The sequence below is a fragment of the Muscardinus avellanarius genome (assembly GCF_963383645.1).
Source record: "Muscardinus avellanarius genome assembly, chromosome: 13".
Classification (NCBI taxonomy): domain Eukaryota; kingdom Metazoa; phylum Chordata; class Mammalia; order Rodentia; family Gliridae; genus Muscardinus; species Muscardinus avellanarius.
This window is the reverse complement of record NC_137799.1, coordinates 89,798,756-89,823,186: the sequence shown is the minus strand read 5'-3', so window position 1 is coordinate 89,823,186 and position 24,431 is coordinate 89,798,756. Positions and strand designations below refer to the sequence as shown.

Sequence of the window (24,431 nt, the reverse complement as noted above, 5' to 3'; positions counted from 1 at the left end):
CTCCAGTCCCCTTAAGGCTCCTTTCTACTCATTACTTTGATAAAGTTGCCACTGACCTCTTTCTTAGGTTGCCAAATATAATAAATATTTTTTATGTGTTAAATCAATCTCTTAGTGTTTACACATCTGTTAGAGTTAGGCATGGTTGTGGACACCTGTAATCCTAGTACTTGGGAGGTTGGGATAGGAGGATTTCAGATTCAAGGCCGGCCTCAGCAACTTAGTGAGTGAGACCTTTTTTGCAAAATAAAAAATATAAAGGGAGGTTGGGCGTGGTGGCGCACGCCTGTAACCCCCGCGCTTGGGAGGTGGAGACAGGAGGATTGCACAGGTTCGAAGCCAGCCGCGCTGGCTTAAGAGACCCTGTTTCTAAATAAAAATATAAAAATAGGTCTGGGAGTGTAGCCGGAGGTAGAAGGGTTTCCAGGAACCCCAGTGCCACCAAAAAAGTGGGGGGACTGGGGGTATAGCTTGGAGATAGGATGCCCCTGGTTCAGTACCTACTGCCAAACAAACAAAGAGTCCAAGAAAAAAAACCCTACAGATCTCTCCTTGGAATTTTTTTCTTTTATTTCTTAAAAGTTAGGTTGTTTGTTTGTTTGTTTGTTTGTTTGTTTTGGGTAGTACTGGGTCTGCCCTAAGTTGGGGAGGGCCTCACTAAGTACCTGAGGCTGGCCATGAACTGAGATTCTCCTATCTCAGCCTCCCAAGTACTGGGATTATAAGTGTGCGCCCCCACGCCCATCTGTTTTTTTTTTTCTCTGATTAATTTACTGGTCAGTTTCTCATTTGTGAGCCCCCCCCCCCCCACATTGCTTTTGCTCTCCAGAGTTGTGCGCTGACTTTCTTTTCTTCTATTCGGTTTATTCTTACTGAGTGACACCATTGTATTATGATGTCCTGGTGACTCTCAAATTTGTACCTAATCACATGCTATTTCAGAACTCTATGTCCTTTATTCATCTCATTTTGGCATTACCTGATGTTTTCTAAGTCATTTAGCCTGTCTTCAAGGAAAACAACAGAAAAAAAGATTTTAAAACCCCATCATTTTGTTCTAAAAATTGCTCCTTTCCCACACTAAGTCATTGGTTCACAAGCTCTCTGTCCCACCCTGTGCAGTTATTTCTCATTGCTACTCCATTCCTGTAGGCCTTCAGCTGCTTTCTTTGTGGTGCTGTAGATGGAAAGGGGGAAGCATTCTATCTCTGGGATACATCCCCAGCCCTATTTTTTATTCTTTATTTGAAACAGGGTCTCACTGAGTTGCAAAGGGCCTCACTAAGTAGCTGAGGCTGTTCGAGAACCACAATCCTGTCTCAGCTCCCAGATGCTGGGATTACCCGTGCGTGCCACCCCACCCAGTGGCCCTCGGTATTTTTATCTGTGTTTGTTCTGCTTTGTTTCCATAGTGCTGTTAGGATAGCATCTTAAAAAGAGACTCTTCTGCTTAACCCTTCAAGTGTCTCCAAGGATTGTCAAGATTTAGCTCTCATCTTTTTTTTTTTCTTGGTGGTACTGGGGATGGAACCCAGGGGCCTTCTACCTCTGGGCTATACTCCCAGACCTATTTTATACTTTATTTGGAAACAGGGTCTCTTAAGCCAGCTGAGGCTGGCTTCGAAACTGCACAATCCTCCTGTCTCAGCATCCCAAGCGTGGGGATTACAAGTGTGCGCCACCATGCCCGGCTTCTCTCTACTTTTACATCCTATTTCTTACACATTTCAGTAGCTATCTTAGTCCTGATGGGGTATGCATTGATGATGGATAACCCTAAATGCCTTGGCTTATGACAACAAAGCTTCCTTCTTGCTACAATGTTTTTTTCTGCTACATGGTTTTCACTAGTCTTTGACATTCATAAACCCTTCAGAGACATGTGCTGATGATCTGCCATCTTGAAGCTGCTGTGCTTGGATGGAGCCTGGCAGAAGAGGCAGCTAAAGGTCTCAGGCTGGGCTGGCAGTTCTTTGGCCAGAAGCAATTATGTATCATTTCTTGCAATTTTTTGGCCATTGACTTGTGACATGGACCTGTCCGAGTGCAAAGGAAATACAAGGCTGCACATGAAGTGGGTAGTGAACACTGCTATCTGCCATACCAGTCATCCTGAATTTTCTTTTCTTTTCTTTCTTTCTTTCTTTCTTTCTTTCTTTCTTTCTTTCTTTCTTTCTTTCTTTCTTTCTTTTTTTTTTTTTGTGGTACTGGGGTTCCTGTAAACCCTTCTACCTCTGGGCTGTACCCCCAGACCTATTTTTATACTTTTTTAAAATTTGGAAACAGGGTCTCTTAAGCCAAGGAAGCTGGCTTCGAACCTGTGCGTTCCTCCTGTCTCCGCCTCCCAAGCGTGGGGATTACAAGCGTGCGCCACCATGCCCGGCCTGAATTTTCTTTCTTTTGCAGTACTGGGGATGGAACCTAGGGGCATTTTACCTCTGAGCTACACCCTCAGCCCCCACTTTTTTTTTTAATTCTTTGTTTTGAAACAGGGTCTCACTGAGTTGCAAACAAAGGGCCTCACTAAGCAGTAGCTAAGGCTGTCCACAAACCGCGATCCTCCTTTCTCAGTCTCCCAAATGCTGGGCTTACAAGCTTGTGCCACCATGCCCGGCTTCATCCTGAATGTAAAGAATGCGTCAGTACCTTTATTGCTGTGCTTTTTGTGCATGTGCTATTCATTGTGCCTATACTTCAGTCCCTTCCCCAGCCGTTTCCACTCTCCTCTAACTTACATATTCACCAAACTTACTGTCATCTCTTCTTTGGAAAGTAGCCATTCCACTAGGCACTACATTGCTGTACTATTCTGTGAATGCCTTTTGAAGTACTTACTCATGGCTACATAGACATTTTTTCATTGTCATTCCCATTAGACTAAATTCTGAGGGTAGCAACTGTGTTGTGTCCCTGTTATTTGTAGCATGTAGTGCAGTTTCTGGCATAATAGAAAGTGTTTAAGTGAAGGATGTATATATTTATTTAGTTATGTAATTTTACAAAGTAAACATTTTGTGATAAGCATTTAATTATTCTCATATCTATTAGGTTTCTCTGACATTTTACTCCTTCAAAGAGGAAATCTGTTTCCAGAGTATTTTCTAATTTTCTCTGGCAACAGCTGTGTTCTAACTAGAGTTTATAGTGAATTCTAGTTGTTAAACTTAGTGTTGTGGAAAGACATTATTAGAAATGCAGTCCTGTACATTTATTCTTTTAGCTGGCATGTATTGACATATTTCTCCGGTACCAACCACTTCTCCAGTACCAGCTGAGGGTGTCCAATAGTCAGTTCATTTTTGGTCTGGTTTGGTACTGGGAATTGAATACAAGGGTGCTCTTCCAATGTGCTGCATCTCCCCCACTATCCGCCCTTTGGAACAAGGTCTCACTAATTGTTGGTGTTGAACTTATGGGCTTCCTGTCCTAGCCGCCCAGAATCCGGGATTATAGATGTGTGCCAAGGTGCTTGGCCTCAATTCAGTTTTGACATTAAATACTGGGAGTTAGTGTCAAGTCATACAAGTTAGACTGTTCCCACTTAGAACATTAGTTGTGAGTTTATGATCAACTCGCTGTAAATTAGGGATTCCCTTGATCTTCCCTCCAAGCTTCTAGATTAGATAGAAGGGCTCCCAGAGCTTAAGAAAATACTTAGGTTTAGGATCCTTTTAAAGGATGGAACTCATGAAGAGGGGGAAAAAGCAAGGTATGTGGAGGGTGGAAGGGAGAGAGCAAAGCTGTTATGCCCACTCTCACACACCGTCCTCACATCTAGATGTCTTCAACCAATCTGGAAGTTACCCGCATCATGTTGCTTTAAAAAGTTGGCATAGAGCTCAGTCTTTATCTTCCTCCCCTTTCCTTCCTGGAGGTTGATGGATTGGGTTGAGAGTTATAAGCATTTAATTCTTTGGTCTTTCCTACCAGCTCCTAATAGTAAGGATGGGTCCTATACTATTATTCCTAATTAACTTAATGCTGTGTTGTAGCTGGGTAGGCATGGTGGCACATGCCTGTAATCTCAGTATTTGGGAGGTTGAGATGAGGATCACAGGGAAGAGGCCAGCCTCAGAAATTTGGGGAGACCTTCAGCAACCTAATGAGACCTGTTTTAAGATAAACAATAAAAGAGGGCTGGGGGGTGTAGCTCAGAGGTAGAATGCCCCTAAGTTTGAGGGGGGGAAGGGTAGGAGGACTCAGACAAACACAGAGACACACACACCTGTTATGAATAACAAAAGACATTTTATACTGCTCTGGAAATTCCAAGGGTTTTAGAAACTCCTGTCAGAAACCCAGGAGAAAGACCAAATATATCTTTGTATTATATAACATGTGAGAATATAGTTAGTGGGCTTTATTACTTAAATTTAAGTAGTCTACATTTTTGGCTATTTTTAGTTAAAGGATGTATAAGTAATAGGAATTCTATGTTTTAAAATGGTTTTTTGAGCCGGGTGTGGTGGCGCTTAGGAGGCAGAGACAGGAGGATCTTGCAGGTTCAAAGCCAGCCTCACTACCTTAAGAGACCCTGTTTCCAAATAAAAATATAAAGTAGGTCTGGGAGTGTAGCCCGATGGTAGAAGGGTACCATTAAAAAAAATGGTTTTTTGAAATTTTTTTAAACTACTGAATCAGTTAATATGTTTGCATCTTTACTGTTAAAAATTTCTGACTTTTGAGCCAGGCGTGGTGGCACACGCTTGTAATCCCAGCATTCGGGAGGCTGAGACCGGAGGATCGCGGTTCGCAGACAGCTTCAGCTACTTAGTGAGGCCCTCTGCAATTCAGTGAGACCTGGTTTCAAAATAAAGAATAAAAAATAGGGCAGGGGGTGTAGCTCGGAGGAGGTCAAATGCCCCCCTGGGTTTCATCCCAGACCCGCAAAAAAAAAAAAAAGTTAAAAAAAAAATTCTAACTTTTGTTTATTTTTCCCCTCTTTATCCTCTTAGGTGGCCTTGGAGGACTTGCAGGTCTGAGCAGCTTAGGTTTAAATTCTACCAACTTCTCTGAACTGCAGAGCCAAATGCAACGACAACTTTTGTCCAACCCTGAGATGATGGTTCAGATCATGGAAAATCCCTTTGTCCAGAGCATGCTCTCAAATCCTGACCTGATGAGGCAATTAATTATGGCCAATCCGCAAATGCAGCAGTTGATACAGAGAAATCCAGAAATTAGTCATATGCTGAATAATCCAGATATAATGAGACAAGTATGTGGGAAATCTTTTTAGTTCATTTAACTAAAATACTACGTATGTATTATTTAATTTTCTGTAGTTAAAGAGATTGTCCCGTATGTACCATTAAGCTAAAGAGAAATCACAGTCATTGTTTAGGAAAACTCATCAAAGCACTAATGAACTCTGGATTTTGTACTGTGTTTGAAAGTTTTAAACAGGCTATTTTGAGGGTTTAAGAAACAAAGGTTCAGTTCTGGAGGTGGGCAATTTACGCATAAGAAAATCCTTCCTTTTTGATGTTATTTGAATGGTAGCTTGCTTTTTGAGGTAAAATCCATCAGGAATTTTTAAAAATAGTTTTATGACGTAAATGTTACAACAAATTAGGTTTAAAGCCCCAATTGGTTTTTATTTGTGATTCTCAGATTAGGGGTGAGTTTTCCTAAGAGCTGAGTAAAGGAGATTAGCCTTTAGGAGTTAGAAAAGGGCTGAAGAAAGCAGAAATAGGGGACAAAAAGCACAGTGGTGTTGCAAAGTTGCTTTCCTAATAGGGTTATTGTGGGAATTATGCTGACTCAGGTTGACTGGACTCTTCTGTTTCGGTTTTTAAACTAACCTTTTCCAAAGCTCGGTTTGATTACTGAGCACTTAGCACAAGTGCCTCCATTCTTGTTTGGTCTAGTGGGCGGAGAGGGGTGCTGGTGCAGGAGGCAGATCAGAACAGTGTCCTCTTGTAAACTTTAACAGTGGTCAGTAGCTAAAGTAATCCATGCAGATTCATTCCAGTGTCCTTTTTGAAAATGGACTTTTTTTTTCTTAGACATTGGAGCTTGCCAGGAATCCAGCAATGATGCAGGAAATGATGAGAAACCAGGACCGAGCTTTGAGCAACCTAGAAAGTATCCCGGGGGGCTACAACGCTTTACGGCGCATGTACACAGATATTCAGGAACCTATGCTGAGCGCTGCACAAGAGCAGGTGATGCCGCGGCTCCAAGGCGCAGGCCTAGGAGTAGCTCCCAGCACAAACATGCGTGTGATTAAGGACTGCTTTCTTGTGGGGATTGTGATTTCATTGAACCCATGCCTGTTATTTCAAACAAAAGCCAATTCACGATTTTTGTCTTTTTATTACAGTTCGGTGGCAATCCATTTGCTTCCTTAGTGAGCAATACTTCGTCAGGTGAAGGTAGTCAACCTTCTCGTACAGAAAACAGAGATCCCTTGCCCAACCCATGGGCTCCCCAGGCTCCCCAGAGCTCGTCAGCTGCCAGTGGCACCACCAGCACTGTGAGTGGCACTGCTGGTAGTGCTACCAGTGGCACAGCTGGACAGGGTACTACTGGGCCCAGTTTGGTGCCCGGAGTAGGAGGTAAGTGCATACAACTTGGGCTTTTTCATTGTTATCTTCACTTAAATGAACAATGAAAATATTTTTATACATGGTGTATACCTTTTATAAAGTATCTCTTCATGTTGCAAGTTTTGTGGGTTCTTCCCCACCCCCCAGAACTGGGAATGGAACCCAGGAGCATTCTACCTCTGACCTACATCCCCAGCTCTATTTTTTATTCTTTATTTTGAAACAGGGTCTCACTGAGTTGCAAAGGGCCTCACTAAGTAGCTGAGGCTGTTGGTGAACCATGATCCTCCTGTCTCAGCCTCCTCAATGTTGGGATTACAAACGTGTGCCACCACGCTGGGCCTTGTGTGTGTGTGTTTTTTTTTAAGAGGGGAGATAATTTTTGAATTGCATATATTTATGGGGCACAGTATGATGTTTTGATACATATATGTATTGTGGGGTTAAACAAGATGATTAGTTGACTAACCTTTCACTTCATTTACTTTTTTTGTTGTGTGTATGTGGTATTGGGGATTTTACCAGGGGCATCACCTCCCAGGCCTATTTTATTTTTATTTTGAAACAAGGTGTCACTAGGTTGCTGAGAGTCTCACTACTTGCTGAGGCTGTCCTTGAACCTGCAATCATTCGGTCTCAGCCTCCCAACTACTGTATTATAAGTGTGTACCCTTAACTCTTGGCTCATATACTTACTTGCAGTACTGGAGCTAGAACCCAGGGGCATTCTACATCTGCGCCCAGCCCTATTTTTTATTTTTATTTTTTTATATTTTTTTAAATTTTCGGTACTGGGGATGGAACTCAGGGACATTCAACCTCCAAGCTATACCCCAGCCTTAGTTTTTGTTCTTTATTTTGAAACAGTTTCACTAAGTTGCAGAGGGCCTCTCTTAAATAGCGGAGGCTGTGAACCGTAATCCTTTGTTCTAAGCCTTCCGAATGCTGGGATTACAAGTGTGTGCCACCACTCCTGGCTACGTACTAATTTTTTGTGTGGTGAAAATAATTAAAAATTTTTCACTGAGGATGTGACCACAAAATACAAAGTAGAAAAAGAAGCAAATATCTATCTACTGATAAGAAAGTAGGGAAAAATAGTCTCATTATGTATTTATTTTTATTGAGGTATAATTTGTGAAGTAAAAAGGATATTTTTATTTTAATTTATTTATTTTTGTGGTACTGGGTATTGAACCCAGGGGCAATCTACCTCTCAACTGTACCCCTAGCCCTATATTGGTTTGTTTATTTATTTTGCAGTTCTGGGGATGGAACCCAGAGGCATTCGACCTCCAAGCTACACCCCCTGCCCAATTTTTTATTCTTTTTTTTGTTTGTTTGTTTGGGTGGTACTGGGGTTCCTGGAAACCCTTCTACCTCTGGGCTATACTCCCAGACCTATTTTTTATACTTTTATTTGGAAACAGGGTCTCTTAAGCCAGCGAGGGGGGTTAGCTGCGATCCTCCTGTCTTCGCCTCACACGCGCAGGAATCACAAGCGTGTGCCACCACGCCTGGCCAATTTTTTATTCTTTTTTTGAAACAGGGTCTCACTGAGTTGCGGAGGGCCTCACTATGTAGCTGAGGCTATCTGTGAACCGCGATCCTCCAGTCTCAGCCTCCCAAATTCTGGGATTATAAATGTGTGCCACCACGCCCCGCTTGTTTATTTATTTACTTATTTATATATGTAGTATTGGGAATTGAACTCAGGGATATACTATCTCTGAGCTACGCTCCCAGTCCTATTTTATTTTTATTTTGAAACAGGTCTCACGAGGTTGATGAGAGTCTTACTACTTGTTGAAGCTGTCCTTGACCTGTGATCTTTTTGTCTCAGCCTCCCAAATACTGGAATTACAAGCATGAGCCACCATGCCCGGCTTAAAATGGAGATTTTGATGTTCAGCTTTACACAATTCAATTAGTTTATATACCCAGCTAATTACCACTGAAAGACAAACATTTTTATATCCCCAATTCACTTTGAACTTCTTTCTGTTCAGCCCTTCCCATGATATGAACAGCTACTTATCTTTTTGCAATTGTGGGATTAGTTTTCTCTGCTCTAGAAATTTACATAAGTAGAATTAAAATAGTATATATTATATTTTTGAAATACACCGAACTTGTTTGTGTCTGTTTTTTCCTTCTTCAAAGTATTTCCTTGTGTAGGAATCATTATGTGTGAAATTATTGGCCTGACTTATCTCTACTTTGTAGAGATGAAGAACATAAAGAATTAGAATTGAGCCAGGTGTGGTGGTACACGCTTATAATCCCAGCATTTGGGAGGCTGAGACAGGTGGGTCGCGGTTTGTGGACAGCCTCAGCTACTTAGTGAGGCCCTTTGTAACTCAGTGAGACCCTGTTTCAAAATAAAGAATTAAAAAAAGGCTGAGGGTGTAGCTCGGAGGTAGAGTGCTTCGGGTTCCAGTCCCATTATCGCAAAAAGAAAAAAAGAGAGAGAGAAGAGAATTGAGCTGGGTGTGGGGGGTGCACACCTGTAATTGCAGTACTTGGCATGGGAAGCAGAGACAGGAGCATCCCAGGATTCAGGGTAGCCTCAGCAATTTACTAAGATCCTATTTCCACGAAAAAAAAAAAAAAAAAAGAAGATGACGACTGAGGATGTAGCTCAGAGATAGAGATAGAATACCCCTGAGGTTTAATCTTCAGTAAGAACAGAATCATACAACAAGCAAAAATTTAAATGGAAGCTCCAAAGTGGGTTAGAGGTCATATGTGAAAAGATCTTGGTAGTATCCAAAATGAACTCTTTGTGGCCAATATAGTGGTCTGTGGATACCTTAAAATTGGTGCATCTGCTGAGTTGGAGTGAGGGTGTCAAATGACATATATAAACTAGGGAATTATATATCCCCTAGTTTCAATCCCCATATCAATATGGGGATTGAACTCAGGGACATTCTACCTCAGAGCTACAACACCTGCAATTCTGCTTTTTATTCTTATTTTGAAACAGAATCTTAAGTTGTGGGGGGTTCTCACTAAATATTTGAGGCTGGCGACAAACCTGTAATCCTCCTGTCTCAGCCTCCAAAGTACTGGGATTACAGGTATGTGCCATCACACCCAGCTTCCCCCATTTTTTTTTTATTTGTTTATTCTGAAATAGGATTTCACTGAGTTGCTGAGGATTTTGCTAAGTTGTTAATGTGGCATGAGGAACTTTTAAAAATTAATTGCTAAGAGAAGAATCAGAACGGGGAAGGTAATTGATCACAGTGGTATATATTATTTTTTTACTTTTTTGTGGGACTGTGAATTGAACACAGGGATGGTCTGTCATGTAGCCACATCCCCAGCTGTTATAAATTTTTTGTTTTGCTGGGTATGGTGGTGCACACTTGCAATACCTGTGCTTGGGAGGCTGAGACAGGAGGATTGCACAGGTTCAAAACCAGCCTCAGCTACTGAGTGGGGCTCTCAGCAACTTAGACCCTGTTTACAAATAAAGTATAAAGTAGGTCTGGGAGTATATCCCTGAGGTAGAAAAGCCCCTGGGTTCCACCCCCAGTACCACTAAAAAAAAAAAATTTTTTTCTTCTGGGATTACAAGTGTGCGCCACCATGACCAGCTATTCTTTATTTTGAAACAGGGCCTCACTGAATTGCAAAAGGGCCTCCGAAGTAGCTGAGGCTGTTCGTGTACCGTGACCCTCAGGTCTCAGCCTCCCAGATTCTGGGATTACGTGTATCACCGTGCTTGGCTTGAAATGACTTTTGTCTTACAAATTAGTTTTGCAATTTTTAAATTTAATGGCTTGATGGTCTTAACATTTCATGTCAATTCTTCCATCAAAGGAAAACAAATAAAGTGAACTTATCCTTTCAGCCTATCAAAATTGTCACCATATTTATTATGCATTATTATGATTATTATTCCTGTACACACTTACCTCTAGTAAGTGAGGAAATCATAGATTAGAAGTTGGCAAACTTTTTATGTAAAAGGTTAGATAATACTCAAGGTGCTGCATGCCAAGAGGCAAAATTGAGACTTACATCTTAGGAGACTTACATCTTGGAAGAACAAATTTTCACAAATTTTTTATGGTGAAATTAAAAATACTTGCATGGTGGTGAACACCTGAAATTTCAGTACTAGAAATACATAGTGAGGCTCTTGGCAACCTGGTGAGTGAGTGGGGGTGGCGCTGGGGATATTGCTCTGAGGTAGAATGCCCCCGGGTTCAATTCTCAGTACCACATAAAAAAAGAAAAAATAATTGAGCATCATAAGAAATTATTATTGCCAATTTATCACCCCAAATTTCAAAGTTATGTGGCAGCTCATGAATTACACAGTTGAATGAATTTTAAAATGTGGAGAGTTGTGTGTGTGTGTAGGTCTGGGAATGGAACCCAGCGGCATTCAACCTCTGAGCTACATCTCTTGCCCTATTCTTTATTTTGAAACAGGGTCTCAGTAAGTTGCAGAGGGGAGGGCCACACTAAGTAGCTGAGGCTGTCTGAGAACCGCGATCATCCTGTCTCATCTTCCCTAATGCTGGGATTACAAGTGTGTGCCACCACGCCTGGCGGAATTTCTTTTGTACATTTATTGAAGAATGTTGCTGGTTATTTGAGCTCAAAAATAAATCTACAAAACTGTGGGAATGGAGATTCTTATTTCTTTCTTTCTTTTTTTTTTTTTTTTGTGGGTCTGGGGATGGAACCCAGGGGCATTCAACCTCCCAGCTACACTCCCTGACCTATTTTTTATTCTTTATTTTTTAAACTGGGTCTCACTGAGTTGCAGAGGGCCTCACTAAGTAGCTGAGGCTGTCCACGAACCGCGATCCTCCGGTCTCAGCCTCCTGAATGCTGGGATTACAAGCGTGCACCACCACGCCTGGCTCAGATTCTTATTTCTTATTACATTTTTTGATAGCAGAAGAACTATATAAAACAGCTTGACATTGCTTATAACTCAATTTTAAACGTCAAAATAAGGTAACTACAATATGAGTTTACATGTATATGCTAAAGTCTTTGAGAAGCATTACTAAGTCTAGCAAACGCTCATTTCTAAAATGTTTGAAAGGGTTGATTTGATGGTTCTAATTTAGAAAAATTTTAATCTCAGCCATGGACTAATGAAATATTATAGTGACTCTACCTCGACTAAGCTATCAATCTGCTTTTGGCTGAACGTGTCAGGATTTGTTTTTCCTAGAAAAATTATTTATTTATTTATTTATTTATTTATTTATTTATTTATTTATTTATTTATTTTGTGGTACTAGGGATGGAACTCAGGGGCATTCTACCTCCAAGCCACAATCCCAGCCCTATTTTTTATTCTTTAATTGGAAACAGGGTCTCACTGAGTTGCTGAGAGCCTCAGTAAGTGGCCAAGGCTGGCTTCTAACCTACACAACCCGCCTATCTCAGCCTCCCACGTACTGGGATTACAAGCGTGCGCCACCACGCCCGGTATAAAAGATTGATGGAAGGCTGGGCGTGGTGGCACACGCTTGTAATCCCCGTGCTTGGGAGGCGGAGACAGGAGGATCGCGCAGGTTCGAAGCCAGCCGCGCGCACTGGCTTAGGAGACCCTGTTTCCAAAAATGAAAATGTAAAAATAGGTCTGGGAGTGTAGCCCGGAGGTAGAAGGGCTTCCAGGAACCCCAGTACCACCAAAAAAAAAAAAAGATTTATGGAAGGAATTTTGGGTTTCACATAAGAGTAAACAATGTTCACCATTGATGCTTCAAAACATGATAGATTAAAATGTTTTTCAGAGTACCTGCTGATGAATAAGACAGTAAATAAGCATAGTTTTTATTTTTGAGGTGCTGGGGATGGAACCCAGGGGCATTCTACATCCGAGCTACACCCCCAGACGTATTTTTTAATCTTTATTTTGAAACAGGGTCTCACTGAGTTGCAGAGGGCCTCACTAAGTAGCTGAGGCTGGCCGCGAACCGTGATCCTCCTGTCTCCCCCTCCCAAATGCTGGGATTACAAGCGTGCGCCACCACACCTGATTTAGCATGTTTTTAAATACCTTATATTTGAGTGTGTGTGTGTGTGTGTGTGTGTGTGTGTGTGTGTGTGTGTGTGTGTGTTTATATATATATATTCTTTTGTGATGCTGGGGATTAAACTTGGGCATTCTATATCCAAGCTACACCCCCCGCCTTATTTTACTTTTATTTTGGAACAGCCTCGCTAGATTGAGGTTGAGAGTGTCGCTACTTGCTGAGGCTGTCTTTGAGCCTGCGATCCTCTTATCTCAGCCTCCCAAGTCTGGGATTACAAGCATGTGCCACCACACCACACCTAAGATTTGTGTAAGCATTGTGTATTAGTCCGATTAAATTTTTTTAATTCTCCACATTTTTTTTTAACAAACATCAAATGTAGCACATCTTAGTAAACCCTACTTTAGTTTGTAGTATTTTCTCAGCATTGAAAATAGTTTCAGTGTGGTTTCTGTGCAGACTGCAGAAACTGAGTCACTTCAAACTTGGCATTGGCTCCTCAAGTAAACTAGAACTGCTCAGTATCAGCAGTGTCTGTCCTCAGCTCATTGAGAACCAAGGAAGACCACTCAGAATCATTTGCATTGTTTCTACATTCAATGATGTTGTATTCCTGTTCTTAACTCTCAGAAAAGACTGTTCTCCGCAGAAGCCTGTACGCTTAAGTTAGTTTTCTCTGGACACGTTTATTTGGTTGTTGCAATAAAAAAATTGACTATGCAAATATAGTCACTGCTAGTACATGACTTTCCTTGATTGGCCAACAAATAAGCCACTTGGGAACCTCGGTTGTGCCCTCACTTCAATACTTTTTTGAAGAAATTTAGCTGTGATGAGATACTCTTTTTTTTTTTTTTTGGTGTGTGGTCTGGGAATTGAACCCAGGGGCATTCTGCCTCTGAAGCAAAACCCCAGCCCTATTTTGTTTTTATTTTGAAACAGGGTCTGTATAGGTTGCTGAGAATCTCATTAGTTACTGAGACTGTCCTGGAATCTGTGATACTTCTGTCTCAGCCTCTCAAGTTACTGGGATTACAGGTGTGCGCCACCATGCCTAGCAAGATACTTTAATTTTGTTATTTTTATGACCCTACCTTGTGAGTGGCCCATATTCTGATAAGTGCTTAGTCTGAATCAAGGAGCCATGCATGGTTTTTAGCCTTGTGGTCTGTACTAAAAGAGCCCAGCTTGTAAGAGCCAGCTTTGTCCCTGCAGCCTGTAGTTTGCCAACTTGTCAATATTTTTGGACTCTATGATGTGGGGGAAAAATAAATTGAAACTTCCAACTTGAAAATAGGAAAAATAGGAAAAACCAAAATTAAATTAAAACTAAAAAATAGGAAAAACCAAAATTAAAACTAAAAAGTGGGAAGAGGCAAGTGTATTTATTTGCCTGATAAAAGTACATTAGTTGGAAGAAGGGCAATGAAAAAGCTAATGAGTTAGGTTGGCATAGTAAATATTTGAGTTATCTAGCAATTGAAAATTTAGGTATAACTTAAATTTTTAAAGAAAACTTGCCTGAAAGTTGAACCGTACACATTGAGTCCCCATAAATGCAGCTGTAGCTCTCAGCAAGAAAGAAAAGAACAATAATTGTCACAACCAACCTATAATGTAGGTTATATTTTCTCCATCTTACAGATGGGGAAACAGAAGTATGAAGAAGCGAAATAACTTGCCCAAGGTTGCATAGTGAGGTTGGATTTGAATCTGTGTCATCTGGCTTCAGACACAGCTTTTAGTCACCGTTCTCTAAGAGCTCTGGAACAGTAAATATGCTGCCATTTCACTTGATGAAATGTGCCAGCAAAAGGAATGAAAGACCTGGGTGTGTGTGTGTGTGTGTGTGTGTGTGTGTGTGTGTGTGTGTGGCACTGGGGATGGAACCCAGGGGCATACTACTGCTGAGCTAACACCCCCAGTCCTATTTTTTACATTTTATTTTGAAACAGGGTCTCACTAAATTGCAGAGGGCCTTCCTAAATGGCTGAGGCTGGCCACAAACCTCTGATCCTCCTGTCTCAGCCTCCCAAGTACTGGGATTACAAGTATGTGCCACCACACCTGCCTTCATCATGCAATTTAATTAAAACTTATGTGGTGTTTCTGAGTTTTTCCACTTAATAATTTAGATGTGTGGTTGACCACAGGTAATTGAACTCTGTAAAGCAAAACTTATTCATAATGGGAAACTACTGTATTCACCTGCACTTGATAAAATTTTAAGCACAGTGTATATTACATTTTTAAAGCTTTACTTTTGTTTATGTATGTTTTCCTTAATGCAGTGTATTTTTTTTTAACAAACTTACAGCTAGTATGTTCAACACACCAGGAATGCAGAGCTTGTTGCAACAAATAACTGAAAATCCACAGCTCATGCAAAATATGTTGTCTGCCCCCTACATGAGAAGCATGATGCAGTCACTAAGCCAGAACCCTGACCTTGCTGCCCAGGTGCGTTTGTCATTGTGTTATAAAGGTTGTTGTATTTAAAAGGACTTCGTGTGAACTGGAGTAACCCAGGGTAGTGATTGTGTTAGGAACATTTGTGTTGTGTGGGCTAGCTTAATACACTAGAAATGTAGATAAACTGTACCTCCCAAGTTTTGGACAGTTTCTTTGTAATAAATTAATATTTCATATATAACTGAAATAACTATCTCTCCTGTTCATTGACTATAAAGTCATTACTTAGAAGTATAGGATTACCTTATAGCTGTTGAATTAGAAGATTGAATACAAAAGTTTTGGGTTACTCTCAAAGTTCTATTCTTCTGTGAAACGTGAATCTTTTTCTTTTTTCTTTTTTCGTGTGTGTGTGTGTGTGTGTGTGTGTGTGTGTGTGTGTGTGTGTGTGTGTGTTACTGGGGATTAAACCCAGGCTCATTCTACCTTCAGGCTACACCCCCAGCCTTATTTTTAATTTTCTTTGTGTCTGTCTGTCTTTCCCTCCCTCCCTTCCTTCCTTCCTTCCTTCCTGCCTGCCTGCCTGCCTGCCTGCCTTCCTTCCTGCCTTCCTGCCTGCCTGCCTGCCTGCCTGCCTGCCTGCCTGCCTGCCTGCCTTCCATCCTGCCTTCCTTCCGTGGTACTGGGGATGGAACCCAGGGGCATTCTACCTCCAAGCTACACCCCCACCCCTACTTTTTATTCTTTATTTTGAAAAAGGGTCTCACTGAGTTGCAGAGGACCTCACTAAGCTGAGCCTGTCTGTGAACTGTGATCCTCCTCTCTCAGCCTCCTGAATGCTGGGATTATAAGCATGCACCACCATACCCGGCTTATTCTTTATTTTGAAACAAGGTCTAAGTTGCTGAGGTTGTCCTCGAACCATGATCGTCCTGTCTCAGCTTCCCAAGTACTTGAATTACAAGCGTGCACCACCACACCTGGTGAAATGTAATCTTGAAAGCTATAAAAACAGGATCAGTATGTTTGAAATTTATTATATTACTCAGTGCAATAGTCCTGCTGAACATCGCAGTTGTAAAAAGAGCCTGAGTTTTTTTTTTTTTTTTTGAGGGGGGGGCCTGGGGATGGAACCCAGGGGCACTTTAACTCCGAGCTACTCCCCCTCCCCTATTTTTTATTCTTTATTTTGAAACCAGGTCTCACTGAGTTGCAAAGGGCCTAAGTAGCTGAGGCTGTCCGTGAACAGCGATCCTCCGGTCTCAGCCTCCCAAATGCTGGGATTAAAAGCATGCGCCACCATGCCTGGCTCTGAAATTGTTTATTAAAATAGGAATTTATGGAAATAGTATTCCCCCATCCTTCAAGTTAGCATGCTGGTCTTATATTGGTTTATTCATTTTCTGATTTGTTTCTATTCTAGATGGACCATAACTAAGAAAATTATTAAATCTCAGTACTGGCTGAACCATTCAGTTGGTTACTTGGGAAGTTTTAAAAACTACACTGAGTCTATACTTGGGCCCCAGGCATATCTTTAGAGATTTTGCTATCATTGTATTAGCTCTTTCTTCTCTCTCTCTTTTTTTTTTTTGCGATACTGGGAATGGAACTCAGGGGCATTCGACCTCCGAGCTACACCCCCTGCCCTATTTTTTATTCTTAATTTGAAACCGGGTCTCACTGAGTTGGGAGGGCTTCATTAAGTAGCTGAGGCTGTCCGCCAACCGCGATCCTCTGGTCTCAGCCTCCCGAATACTGGGATTACAAGCGTGCGCCACCACGCCTGGCTTTTCTTCTCTTTTTTAACTCTTCAATTTCCCAAGATGATTGAATTACTGCCTAGACTCAGCACCAGTGGACTTGAGAAACCATGGAGAATGTGAAATAAGTTTTGGTCATCTATAAGAAATGGCTTCTGTAGAGTTAGGACTTTTTTTTTTTTTTTGGTAGTACTAGGGAGTGAACCCAGGGCTACACTCCCTACTCTCCCTCCCAGCCCTATTTGCCCTATTATTTTTGTATTTTATTTTATTTTTTATTTTGAAATAGGGTCTTACTAAGTTGCTGAGGGCCTCAGGGTCTTGAACCTGCAGTTTTTCTGTCTCAGCTCCCAAATACTGGGATTACAGGCATATGTTGCCATTCCCTGCTTCAAGTTAGGAATTTACGATACTTTTGTTTTTTATCTAAATCCCATTTTTAAATTCTAAGATATTATTAATCACTTTTTATTATATCTGATAAAATAGCTCTTTCTACACTTTCAGAGCCTTATTGATACAGTTACTTTGAAGATATCTTTGAGGTAAATCTTTAAGAGTAACTTTGGCCCTTACAAAATTTGTAGAGTTGGAAATACAGAATAAGTTTTTAGGGAAACTTCTATTTCGTATTTTGCATATTGTGTGTACTAGGTACATTTTATGGAAGATTATTTTGTTCATATGAAAATTAGACTGAGTTACTAATATTAAATGCCTAAATTTAATGTATTCAGTAATTTTTGACTGAATCAAACTACAAATGTTCATATTTGTTTAAAATACATGTGGAAAATATGTATGAATGATCCTGTTTGTATGTTTTTAAGTATATTCTCAGCTAATCAATAATACTGGTGTGCATCTTGCTTTCAGAATTGGCTTTAACAAGCAATTTCTAACCATGATAATAATAATTTGATATTCATAGAGGACTTGAGTACTTTCACATACTGTTTTTTACTCTAAAGTGAAATGTTGACAGTGAATGCTAGATGTGGATGTCTTTTACTATAGACAATTAATAGTATGCCCTGGTTATCAGAAGATGAACATTTATAGTTTATTCTGCTTTTGATTCTTAAATATTTGGAACTCTTAAGTGTAAAAACTATATTAATTATGATATGAAGTCAGGTAAGTTAGAAATATTCTAATAAGTGAGATGACTTTTCTGAGAAAGAATCAGTTTAAGATATCATGCTTTTTTCTAGATTAGTTAAAATGATAAATCTTACATGAATGTAACCTCATTAATGTGTTTGTAATAGAGTATTTGCTTTAAGCCAAGTAAGGTTTGTTGTCTTCAGCAGGTATTACTTATTTTCTGTGAACTTACTGATCCCTTTGAAAAAATACCATATATCTGTAAAACATTGTCTCGCTTTTTTATTCTGCTTTGATTATTGTGTTGAAATTAACTGGTCCACTTTGCAACAGTGGACGAATCAGAGCAGGGACTAAGGGATTCTTTTTACTTTCAACATTTAGATATAATTGATCTTAAGTATGGCTAAGTGCCTCAGGGCAAGGATCATTTCTTTCCTAGACTTTGGACAGGTAAATAGGCTATCAGTAAATCATTGTTAGTTGACTTTTCACTTTGGGGGAAACGATATAAAATTTGTCTTTTTTGAAGCTGTGAGAATTTATTAGCTTCTGGTTTCCTGATTGTGTATTGTAATCTTATTTTCAGGTATTCTGCATCATGTTAATATTGGCCCTAACTCTTAAATTCCTAACACCTGTTGAAAGTTAGACGCTATGCCACTTTTCTCATCTATGGTGGTAGTGAGGTGAAATCCAGGCGCTAATCGTGGTGTTCTCTAATGGATTTGCATCTTTCATGTCTTGAAGCATTTTAACAGTTTCCCCAGAGGACTGTTGGTGCTACTTTTGGCTGATTTTAACCTAGCATCTCCATTTCTCTGGCAAGTTTGTTTGCTGTTTTGCAGTGTTATTTTTCTGGACCTAATATTAGCTGTTCTGCAGTAGGCAGGTAGATATAGTAGTTCCAGATCTTGATTTTCTCTGTGCTTGCTACTTGTGTGTTGAGATTCCTAAGCAAGCCATATATACATTTATACATATACATATATATACATATATATATATATATATATGTATTGTTTCATGTATTGATTCTTAGTTTGTCAGCAGAGCAGAAAATATATCTTTATAGCCAGTTATTCCCATTTTTCTTTCAAAGGCAAAAAAATTTCACCATTGCTCAAGGAAAGCCTAAGGAAATGATTGCCTTTATTTTTTAGGATAGTGCATGTCATTATAATCACCATTCTCATTGAGAGAAGATTTCCTTTTTTGTTTTTGTTTTTCCTGGAGGTGGAGGTTCCTCTAGTGGACAGTATTTTTTCTTTTCCTTTTTTTTAAAATTTGTTCTGCCTTCCTCCCTTTTAAGTGCCAGCTTAGGCACCTGGGGGAAGATAGAATATTAAACAAGGTACATTACTTGTTTCAGATATTTCCAGTTAAAAATGTTTGAACACTTGCCCCATAGATGATGCTGAATAACCCCCTATTTGCTGGAAATCCTCAGCTTCAAGAACAAATGAGACAACAGCTCCCAACTTTCCTCCAACAAGTGAGTAAGAAAAGATGCTAGCTATCTTTGGTAATGATTTGCTTGAAAAAGTTTGATAATGAATATTTTCCTTGCTCTCCTCTGGCTGATAGCAAAACACAAAATAGAGTATGGTAGGCTGTCAGTTTGCAGAGAATTCGGCTTGATCTTACATGAGTCCCATTTCACTGCTGACTTTTTGTTTATATTTCTTAAATGTACGTTTTGAGGAAAGAAGCTTTTTTTTTTTTTTTTTTTGCTTTTGGGGATTTAGGATTTTGAATGCTTTGTTAATACCATAAACCATTTTCTTTCACTTTGCTAACTTTGAAGAAGTGCTTTCTAGTGTCATGTTACACTTGATGGTTTTACTCTCTAGTAGGAATGAGCTACATTATCTTATTGTACATGTTTGGTTTCTTTGTAATGTTTTAAATTTCTTCCAAATTAGCAGAATGTCTGTTTTCTAAGAGGATCGATCTCATCTCCTTAAACTCAGAATTAGTAAGATTAACATTGTCAATGTTGTCATGTGAGGGAAGGTTTATTATAAAAAAGTACTGGAGACCGCCATGGTTTTCTAATTTACTTAAAAAGATAAAAGTCAATCTTGGTGTTATGAAACTGGTAGTTCTAGGGCTTTGTAGATTATGCAGTTTCTCAGGCTTGTAACCCCTTATCCAAGGTCAGTCAGTGTTGTTGCTTGTTATAATGATGTGAGCCTACTATTTTGGTCAGATGATGGCGAATATCTGGAAGTAGTGAAGCTATACTCAGGACCACTTTTAACTTCGAATTTGAAACTGTTGTTTTAGAGTATATTATTGGTAATTATTACATTAGTAGCAGTTAACACTTGGTCAAGAGGAATATGTGGCTTTCACCATATTACTGTGTTGTATAATTGTGCATTTGGAGGTTGTATTTTAGAAACAATACTTTTTTCTTCTGTTGGAGAAGGGGGATAGTTGTGTCTTCCAGAGTACCTCTGATTGTCTTCCATTATGAAAATAGCTTTCATGATGGACTTGGGAGGAGGCTAAATAATCTACATCCTAGGTTTGCTGTCAAAGAGGAGGTCTTGTTTTTTGCGGGGAAAGTATTATGGACTATGAATGCCTAGGAGTAAAGCTTTAGATTTTCTCCAGGAATATAGCAAAGGGAAGATGTAAAAATTTACTTTCATTGGTTTTAATTCCCTGGTAACAGTTGGTTTTCTTCCTTAGATGCAGAATCCTGATACACTCTCAGCAATGTCGAACCCTAGAGCAATGCAGGCCTTGTTGCAGATTCAGCAGGGTTTACAGACCTTAGCGACAGAAGCCCCCGGCCTCATCCCAGGGTAGGCTTATTTGGGGAAGATTATGAAAGTGCATAGTAGTTAATTTCTCGGAGAATTTCAGATTTGATGTCATTCTGCCTGTTTTGGGTTGAGATTTTTTTTAGTTTTCAAAGTTACAAATGCTTATTTTAAGAAAATAACAAATATGTTAAAATGTAACTGATTTGCTGCCTGGGCTGGTCTGGCAGGTTTTTTACTGATTTGTGCTTTCTCTAGATTTACTCCTGGCATGGGTGCATTGGGGAATACTGGAGGCTCTTCAGGAACTACTGGCTCGAGCACCACACCTAGTGAAAACACGAGCCCCACAGCAGGAACCCCTGAGCCTGGACACCAGCAGTTCATCCAGCAAATGCTGCAGGCTCTTGCTGGAGTGAATCCTCAGGTAGCAGCTCTTGCAATTCATTAATATTATAAATTTAAAAGCTTCCAAAAGGGGGGGGGCAGTCTTGTAGTATTGAGACTAATAAGCACAATTTTAAAAACATGGAGTATAAAAACAGGCATATAGATGTTTTGACTTTGGTGTGCTACCTCATTCATACATTAAAGAAAATACTGTTATGGCTTACCATGGTGGCACAAGCCTGTAATCCTAGCACTTGGGAGGCTGAGATAGGAGGATTGCAGGTTTGTGGCCAGCTTCAGCTACTTGGTGAGGCCCTTCACAACTTAGTAAGTCCCTGTTTCAGAATAAAGAATAAAAATAAGCTGGACGTGGTGGTACACACTTGTAATCCCAGCATTTGGGAGGCTGAGATCAGAGGATTGCAGATCGTGGACAGCCTCAGCTACTTAGTGAGGCCTTCCGCAACTTAGTGAGACCCTGTCTCAACATAAAGAATAAAAAGTAGGGCAGGGGGTGTAACTCGGAGGTTGAATGCCCCTGAGTTCCAACCTCAGACCCGAAAAAAAAAAAAAAAAAAGAATAAAGAATAAAAAAATAGGGCAAGAGGTGTAGCTCGGATGTCAAATGCCTCTGGGTTCCATCCTCAGACCCACAAAACAAAAAACAAACAAAAACTTGCCTATAAAAGTGCATTCTTGTTTAAAGTGCCTATTTGAAAATCATTTGAAATTGGTTTTGTTGTACAAAAGTTTGTCAGTGAGGAATAGAAACTTGATTATTCTCAATACCTCTAGGACAACTGGAATACAGGCATATAATTGTACAGTTGTATTTTAGTCTTTGTGGTTTTTTTTTTTTTTTTTGGTGGTACTGGGGTTCCTGGAAGCCCTTCTACCTCCGGGCTACACTCCCAGACCTATTTTATATTTTTGAAACAGGGTCTCTGACGCCAGCACGGCTGGCCTCGAACCTGCGCATTCCTCCTGTCTCCGCCTCCCAAGCGCGGGGATTACAAGCGTGCGCCACCACGCCCGGCTAGTCTTTGTGTTTTTACTTTGAAAATAATCCTATCTCCTTCTACCCACCACTGCACCATCTCCTAGTGATTTGTGTTACATCAATGAACCTTAAAAATATGGACCTCATAATAATGTTCTTTTTTGGGGGGGAGGGTACTGGTGTTTGGACCCAGCAGTACTCTATTCTCTGAGCTGCATCCCCAGCCCTATTTTAATTTTTCTTTGGAAACAGGGTCTCATTAAATCGCTGATAGTGGCCTTGAACCTGTGATCCTTCTGTCTGAACCTCCTAAGTACTAGAATTATAGGCATGTGCCACCATACCTGGCATGATAATGTTCTTGCATCTGTAAACACTTCCTGGGTTATGTACCATTATAAACACTTCCTGGCTTATGTTAGAATGTAACATTAGATCTGGGTGTGGTGCATGCTTGTAATCCCAGCATTTGGGAGGCTGAGACAGAAAGATCATGGTTCTCAGTCAGCCTCAGGTACTTAGGCCCTTTTTAACTCAGTGAGACCTGTATCCAAATAAAGAATAAAAAACAGGGCTGGGGTTATAGCTTGGAGGTTGAATTGAATGCCCCTGGGTTCCATCTCCAGTATTGCAAAAAAAAAAAAAGAAAGAAAGAAAAAGTAACATTGGACAAAGATGATAGTTAAGCCTATTATAATAGGCTAGTTTAAACCTATTTCAAGGTCTTTTAGATGCCGATTTAAGGCCTTACCAAATATAATAAACAATTGAAGCTCATATATATCTATATACATATATATATATATATTTTTTTTCGTACCGGGGATTGAACCCAGGGGCATCTGAGCTAGACCCCAGCCATATTTCGTTTTCATTTTGAGACGGGCTCGCTAAGTTGCTGAGTCTGTCCTTGAACCTGTGGTCTCCATCTCAGCCTCCCATGCACTGGTGAGGTTACAGGTGGATTACACCATCATGCCCAACAGTGTATTTAATTCTTTAATTCTTTCAGACAAGTACCAAAAAGTGGTATCACCATATTGTATGGTAGTTCTATTTTTAAGGTTTTGAGGAAACTTAACTCCACCTGATTTCTATAGTGCTTGCACCAGTATACTTTTTTTTTTTTTCTGGTGGTACTGGGATTCCTGGAAGCCCTTTTACCTCCGGGCTACACTCCCAGACCTATTTTATATATTTTTTTTATTTGGAAACAGGGTCTCTTAAGCCAGCAAGGCTTCAAACCAGCGCCATCCTCCTGTCTCCGCCTCTCAAGCGCGGGGATTATAAGCTTGCACTACCACGCCCAGCTACCAATATACATTTCTAATACCAGTGTATGAGTTCTTTTTTCCCCACATCTTCTGCTCTTATTGTCGTTCGCATTGTTGATGACTGGAGAAGCAGTACTTTTGTGTGTGTGTGTGTGTGTGTGTGTGTGTGTGTGTGTGTGTGGTACTGGGGATGAAAGCCAGGGCCATTCTACTTCCGAGTTACACACCCAGCTCTATCTTTTATTCTTTATTTTGAAACAGGGTCTCATTGAGTTGCAAAGGGCCATACTAAGTAGCTACGGTTGGCCTCTAAGCCTCTAACCGCAGTCCTCCTGTCTCAGCTTCCCAAATGCTGGGATTACAAGCTTGTGCCACCATGCCCGAATGAAAAGCAGCACTTTTAGCTCAGTAGACCAGCATATGTTGTATTAAAAGTTAAAGTCTTAGAAGTTACTTAAGTGTGACACAGGCTGGTTTTTCTTAGAGTTTGATATTTTTTCCCCCTTTAACAGCTTCAGAATCCAGAAGTCAGATTTCAGCAGCAACTGGAACAGCTCAGTGCAATGGGGTTTTTGAACCGTGAAGCAAACTTGCAAGCGCTAATAGCAACAGGAGGCGATATCAATGCAGCTATTGAAAGGTTACTGGGCTCCCAGCCATCATAGCAGCATTTCTGTATCTTGAAAAAATGTAATTTATTTTTGATAACGGCTCTTAAATCTTTAAAATACCTGCTTTATTTCATTTTGACTCTTTGAAATCTGTGCTGTTATAAACAAACCCAGTATGATACATTTTTAAGGTGGAGTGCAGTAAGATGTGTGGGGTTTTCTGTGTTTTTCTTTGTTTTTGGAACAGTGGGAATCAATGCTTTTTCATTTAAGGCTACTGCATGCATCACACTTCTGCATTTATTGTAATTTTTTAAAAAACATCACCTTTTGTAGTTGGGTGAACAGATTTTGTTCTTGCATCTGTCCAGTTTATTTGCTTTTTAAACATTAGCCTATGGTAGTAATTTATGTAGAATAAAAGCATTAAAAAGAAGCTAATCATTTGCGCTTTATAATTCGTGGTACGGTATTGCTTATTGTGACTTTGGCATGTATTTTTGCAAACAAAATGCTGTAAGATTTATACTAC

General features: G+C 40.2%; 1 protein-coding gene across 2 annotated transcripts in view; it reads left to right on the top strand.

The window, feature by feature from the left end:
- UBQLN1 (ubiquilin 1) overlaps nt 1-23,953 on the top strand; it is a gene marked incomplete at both ends in the record, with an annotated part of 41,972 nt that extends 18,019 nt beyond the window's left edge. Inside the window, 8 exons of one of the 2 annotated variants that reach the window (XM_080708544.1) lie at nt 4,956-5,218; nt 6,009-6,167; nt 6,326-6,560; nt 14,886-15,028; nt 19,262-19,345; nt 20,551-20,666; nt 20,883-21,051; nt 23,801-23,953. In XM_080708544.1, coding sequence (XP_080564670.1) covers nt 4,956-5,218; nt 6,009-6,167; nt 6,326-6,560; nt 14,886-15,028; nt 19,262-19,345; nt 20,551-20,666; nt 20,883-21,051; nt 23,801-23,953 — 1,322 coding nt within the window. The remainder of the gene's footprint in view (nt 1-4,955; nt 5,219-6,008; nt 6,168-6,325; nt 6,561-14,885; nt 15,029-19,261; nt 19,346-20,550; nt 20,667-20,882; nt 21,052-23,800) is intronic. The other variant, XM_080708545.1, reaches the window with a different exon arrangement.
- Between the last annotated feature and the right edge of the window lie 478 nt (nt 23,954-24,431).